The sequence below is a fragment of the Hordeum vulgare genome, chromosome 3H, assembly GCF_904849725.1.
Source record: "Hordeum vulgare subsp. vulgare chromosome 3H, MorexV3_pseudomolecules_assembly, whole genome shotgun sequence".
In the NCBI taxonomy this organism is placed as follows: domain Eukaryota; kingdom Viridiplantae; phylum Streptophyta; class Magnoliopsida; order Poales; family Poaceae; genus Hordeum; species Hordeum vulgare.
In genome coordinates, this window is record NC_058520.1 from 434,385,779 (window position 1) to 434,392,080 (window position 6,302).

General features: G+C 42.8%; 1 protein-coding gene across 1 annotated transcript; it reads left to right on the forward strand.

Moving 5' to 3' along the window:
* The first annotated feature begins 306 nt into the window (after nt 1-306).
* On the forward strand, nt 307-4,628 carry LOC123444120 (replication stress response regulator SDE2). The gene is made up of 3 exons (XM_045120736.1): nt 307-1,099; nt 1,699-2,341; nt 4,343-4,628. The coding sequence occupies exons 1-3, from the start codon at nt 480-482 to the stop codon at nt 4,502-4,504; spliced, it is 1,425 nt and encodes a 474-aa protein (XP_044976671.1). The 5' UTR covers nt 307-479; the 3' UTR covers nt 4,505-4,628.
* Nucleotides 4,629-6,302: the final 1,674 nt, after the last annotated feature.

Here is a 6,302-nt window from a genome sequence, read left to right on the forward strand (position 1 = left end):
TGTCGGTGTCGAGCGGTACCTTCTCTCGTCGCCGTGGCCTGTGCTGGTGTGCGGGGAGAGGCCGGGGAAGTAGGGCGAGAACGTCGGCGCCGGGGGGCGGCGGTCGCGGTCGCGGAGCGGAGAGGAGCAGAGACAAGGCGGAGAAGGGAGAGGCGAGGGCGGGCAGCGGACCAAGTGGCGGTAGCGGCGTCGGAGGGGAAGGCGATCTGGACGTGGAGGTCTCCGCGTCGGCCAATTCCTTTGCTTGGGCAGACCGACCTGTGGAATAATCGGGTAGCGCACGTGGACGGACGGATAGGCTCCCGAACGCGAGATCCGACGGCCTAAGTTATCTCGTGCAGCTTCATATCGTAGTCAAAAAGTCTTGCCCCCTCCTTCTCTCTCTCCCTCTTTTCCCCTTCCCTTCAATTCAACGACCTCCGCCAGAGGCCAGAGGTAGGACGCTAGGGTTTCGCCCACCGCCACCGCCACCGCGCGCCATGGCCGAGGTCTCCCGGTACCAGATCCTGGTGCGGCTGCTCGACGGCCGCACCCACTGCCTCCGGTTCTCCACGCCCACCGTCTCCGGCGCGGCGCTCCTCGACGCCGTGTCCGCGCTCTCCCGCGTCCCCGCCGTCTCCCTCCGCCTCGTCACCGGCCGCCTTGACATCTCGCCCTCCTCCGTCCTCGCGTCCTTCCCCGATGGCCAATTCCCCTCCGCGTCCGCGCTCCTCCGCCTCCGGGGCGGCAAGGGCGGGTTCGGCTCCCTCCTCCGAGGGGCCGCCTCCAAGGCCGGCCAGAAGAAGACCAGCAACTTCGACGCCTGCCGCGACATAAATGGCCGCCGGCTCCGCCACGTCAACGCCGAGCGCCGCCTCGAGGAGTGGAGGGCCGAGGCCGCGGATCGCCAGCTCGAGAAGCTTGCCGAGGACTTCCTCAAGAAGAAGGCCAAAGAGTCAGGCCGCGGCGGCGGCCGGCCTGCCGAGGTCGACAAGTACCTCGAGAAGTACCGCAAGGATGCTGAGAGCTGCGTCAACGCTGTGGAGGAGTCCGTACGTGCCTCCCTTGGGAAGAGGAAGGCTGTCCCCAAGCCACGTGATGCAAAGAAGCTTAAAATTTGGTGAGTGCTAAAGGAACAACTTATCTGTTGTGGTTTGTACCCTACTGTGCACTAATTATTGTGATAAATTTGCTAAACTGATGTATAATGTTTCAATCGTAGTTCATTATGTGAATTAGTAGTAGATTATTTCATAATTGTGTTTGTTTCATCCAGAATTTTTGTGTTTGATTCGGTTGAGAAGTTTGCCAAGCCAACATTTAGTAGCTTGTCTGGTACAATTGAGTCTGGATGTCAAGGATAAGTCTGGAATGTGCTTTTTACATGCTTGAGATCATGTTTAATAGTTATTCTAGCATGGTAGCCGCAAATACAGTGGTGGTGCTCTATGTTTGATTTTATGTGACAAACATGATATATTGGTGATCTATTATATTCTTATTTTTTCTAGTTGTGCTGAAATGTATATAGTAGTTGCTCTGGTAACTGGCTAATTTCAGTCAGTTGAGGGATGGGAGGCTATAAAGGTTTCTTTGTTGCAAATCTGCGTCTTGTTTTCAGGTAGCTAATGTAGTCAAGCATGTTACGCTGAAGAGTGCTAAACTGTGTGTTATTCTATTTTACGGTGCTAACTGCTCGATTGAATCAAATTGTTTTAGGATGGGCAAGAAGAAAGTTGCAGATGATGAGAGTGATAGTGACAGTGACAGTGATGTGGATGGTAATGAGGGTGCGGATGCAAAACCCGTAGCTCTTGATCATGGGAATTGCTCAAATGGATCCAACGAAAGTGAGGAGGAGAAGATTGATCTGGCTTCAGTTTCTGGGTCACATTCAGAAGGAGAGTCCTCCGGTGAGAAGTCCCAGAGCAGTGATTCAGAGAAAAATGGAAATGCTCTTCAGGAATCCATGGAAGTAAAGATTAGTTCAGGATGTGATTTTGAGTCGGGGAGTAGTTTGGAGTGTGAGGGGGGGATGGCGGTTCAGCCTGCTCCCGTAAACACTTCTGAAAATGGAACTTCTGAGAATGGTAAGAGTACTCTTTCAGAAGAAGTTCTGAAATCAGATGCTCCTGAGAGCACTTTTGGAAATGGTACTTCTGAGGGTAAGAATACTCTTTCAGAGGAAGTTCTGAAATCGGATGATAAAACCGATGTGGATAACACCGGTTCAGCTACATCATCACTCCTTAATGACCCTGTTGTGCCTCAAGTAGAAGAATCTGCTGATGTAAATAACGAATCTCTACTTTCAGAGGAGCCTGTGGACCTGGCAACATTCAGTTCAGCAGCAGAATTGGAGGTATGTCGTGTTTTTAACCCCTCCGTGTACATATTTATCATCACAGTTACATAGTAACACTGTGCCAGACATATTGATAGGTAGTAGTGATTTTGTCATAAATAAAAGGAGACGTTGCCCTAGGCAGCTGGATTCTCGTGGAAATTCAGTAAATTGACAATAAGCCATCTGCTAGTACCTATTAGTGGCGATATAGCACAATTTGTATACGCATGTCATACTATCACAATGACAGCACAAGTTACATAAACCGGAGTTTTAAAGATTAAGTTACTTTCAGCCCATCCAAATAGCGTTCATGGTTTTAATCACATAGTTTGTTCTATGATACTCAACAAGTTCATGTTCCCCCTCCGAAATACTAGCTCATCCTATTTTATGCCCAATTTATCTTTACATGAGGTGCTGAATGGGAATTGTGAAAAAAAAGTGCATAATCAGCTGGCGCAGAAGCTCATACATATTATTTTTATTTTACTCCACATGCCTAATCAGCTCGTGTAGAACTGGCATTTTCATTGAGTTGACTCCACCTGCGATAACAGTTGACTTACAATCAACGAGGTACTATAGCTGGTGTATTGTAGTTGTGGGCCCTTAGGACAGCAGGAGTTGCCTCTTCCCTCTTGTCTGCGCCAGTATTGATGTATTTGTTTAGTAAATTAATATTAGAAATTTTGACTTGGTAATTCTAAGTAATGATCAAAATAGTTTTACTTTTCTTTAGATTGAATTTTAGAGCCTAGGAGTCTTTGGTGACAAGTTGGGTAATTTCTATAAAATAGTCTATGCATGCCATTGTATAACTTACTAGTTCAAGCAATAATATGTCTGTCTACTATCAGAATTCTTCTCTGCCATCTATGTTTGGAAGTCTTTAGGTGACAAGTTGAGTCATCTCTGTACTAGTCTGCTCATTGCATAGCTTCGGAGATCAAGCACTAAAAATAATCAGTCTTTTTATCATTGAAATTCTTCTCTCTCATCTATAGTGAATTTCTCCCTATTCTAGTATCTCGTATCCTTCAAGCTGTGTGCCACCCCCGCCCTCTATCATTTAACAAGTTATGAACTGTGGTTCATGACAAGACATATCCAGCTCCACACTACTTTGGTCTGGGTTCTTTGTTCTAATGTCCTCCTTATGTTCAGTATGCCGTCCATTCCAAATTTCCTGAAGTTCTAGCTTTGTCCTAAGTCAAACTTCTTTATGATTGATTAGGTCTATAGAAAAAATATACTCCCTTCGTTCCTAAATATAAGTCTTTTAAGAGATTCTACTAAGGATTACATATGGAGCAACATGAGTGAATTTATACTCTAAAGTATGTCTATATACATCCGTATATACTCCCTCTGTACCATAATATTTGTCGTTGGAGAGAACTAGTCTAGTTCTCCCCAACAACAAGTATTTAGGAACAGAGGAAGTAGTTCATAATGGAATCTCTTAAAAGACTTATATTTAGGAACGAAGGGAGTATCAAGATAACAACACCAAATTAGTGTTCCAGTAAATTCATCATAAAGTACACTTCCATACTTTAAATGTTTGATGTGTTGTACTCCCTCCGCTCCTAAATATAACCCCTTTTAGGGATTCCACAATATGAACTACATACGGAGCAAAATGAGTGAATCTACACTCTAAAATATGTCTATATACATCCATGTGTAGTTCGTATTGAAATCTCTAAAAAGACTAGAGTATTTAGAAATGGATCGAGTACATATTAGCACATTTTTCTATAAACTTGGTCAAATATAGTGAAGTTTGAGTTAAGACAAAGCGAGAAATTCAAATACGGAGTAATTTGGAACAGAGGGTGTATGTAAAATCTATTTGCCATCTTCTGTTAAATCTCATTTTTGTCTAATAGATTCCAATATGCACATTTTTGATTGTTTTTACACGCTTCACTGTAGAACTCTTTATATGTGTGTTGAAGTTTGAAGTATCTCTGACACATCATGTTGCTCATAAACTCTGTTGTCATCCAGGCACTTGGCATGGAGAAGCTAAAGCTGGAGCTCCAGACTCGTGGATTAAAATGCGGTGGCACTTTGAAAGAGCGCGCTGCCAGACTGTTCCTTCTGAAAACAACTCCACTGGATAAACTACCAAAGAAGCTGCTCGCGAAACCCAACTCCGGAGGGAAGTGAGATGTAATACTATTCTGTGAAAAAATTACGATGGCAAGTTCATCTGCAATACTGTACTTGTTGTAATGTGATCAGAAACCTTTCGCCTTGGCACTGAAAATTAATGAGATCTCTGTATGTATTATGTGGCCCTTCGCTGCTGCTCGATTTTATATTGTATTGCTGGAGATGCCTCCGCCGACCCGGTAAGCTTGTACATTCACATATCCTGAGGGTAAACAGGTACTGGCGCCATTATTACACTATAAGGGCGCATTTGGAATCCATGTATTTCTATTGGCCGCTGGCTAATTTAGCTCTGGAAATAAAACGACCGACGGAGACGTGTATTTATTTACAAGCGTATTCAATAAAAAACGACATTAGCATCATCTTCATCAAAGGCTTAACCTTCATCACCCATATTATTTACATCAAGTGTATTTGACCGACGTTGGTTAATCAGAGGCTTAACGGTGATGTTGGAGGCGTTTTCTAAAAAGTTTACATAATCTTCATCATCAGGTTAGAAGACAGTAACACTTTAGTAGTTCCAGAAAGCCCTTGCATATGAATTTGGTCGAACTAGCATCTAAACCATGCACATTAGCCAAAACTCATGCAAACCTTTAAGATGTGCAAGCGAAATATTGTTTTTAACAATAATAGCAAAAGAGTCCATGCGTTGCAACGGGAGAAAGAAATACCACACGGCGCACGCTTTTAATTTATAAAAAATGTCTATAATTTGAGAATTTATAGTTACCATACAAATAAAGATGGTCTTATCCTATAAAAATGTAGTTCAAAATTTCACAGGTCTTCTATTTTAACACGGCTTGCATGTAGATTTAATATGTACAAAGAATCAGTCAAGTGATCTTCAATTTCATCTCTAATCCTGATTTTGTTGACATGTTCATCCCCAACCCGGATGAGTACCGGTATGAAAGAAAGACAAATAATGACTTATTATTAAGATTGCACCCTAGATAGTATTTTTATTAAACGTTTAACAGATAAAATAATATCATATTTAAATTCTACATATTTTTCTAATCAAATTCCATGTATAATATGTTAAATTTAGAGTTACGGTTTAAAAGATATGAGTATTTAAAAAAATATTTAATATATACTACAAGTTTAATGTCATAAACAGTAAGGGCTTTTTTGTAATATCACCTCGGTGGGTTTTCCGACGGAAGCGATAGCCTCTTTATTATTAGGTAAAGATAAACCTATGATATGCAAAGAAGTGTTGATGAGCTTTGAAATTGGCTAAATGTTGTTAGAGTATATATAATATAGTCATGTACCCTTTTGTACTTATTCCATTGTATAAGAGGTTTTCTGCATATATTCCACACCTTATGAGAATACAAGTTGCATATTTCTAACATGGTATCAGAGTCTAGGTTTTTTTAGCATCATCTCCCACGTTTTCATCACCTAACATGTCATCGGATTCTACACCTTCTTCTCCGTGACTTCTTCGTCTTCACCCCCTGATTCTACCTTGGCGATTCCTTCTTGTATTCTTTCATATTTTCCTCAGTGTTACACTCTCGTTCACGTCATGTGGATGCCTCTGCGGATGTGTCATCCTCCTCGTCTCAGCCTACCTATGGCTTGCGTTCTCGTCCTCGTTCGCGTGTTGATCTCTTAGGATTTCCCGCCGCTGGTGCTGCTGTTCTTGAGCCGACTTCTTATCGTGAGGCTGTTGTTCATCCTAAATGACAGTTTGCGATGGCAGAGGAGATTCATGCTTTTGAACGCACTGGTACATGTGATCTTGTTTCTCTTCCTCCCGGTGTCC

Bases quoted from the DNA above. Each gene is read 5' to 3' on its own strand.
- LOC123444120 (XM_045120736.1), top strand. From the start codon at position 480: ATGGCCGAGGTCTCCCGGTACCAGATCCTGGTGCGGCTGCTCGACGGC. The intron at 1,100-1,698 runs GTGAGTGCTAAA...AAATTGTTTTAG, and splicing joins GCAAAGAAGCTTAAAATTTG to GATGGGCAAGAAGAAAGTTG. The intron at 2,342-4,342 runs GTATGTCGTGTT...GTTGTCATCCAG, and splicing joins GTTCAGCAGCAGAATTGGAG to GCACTTGGCATGGAGAAGCT.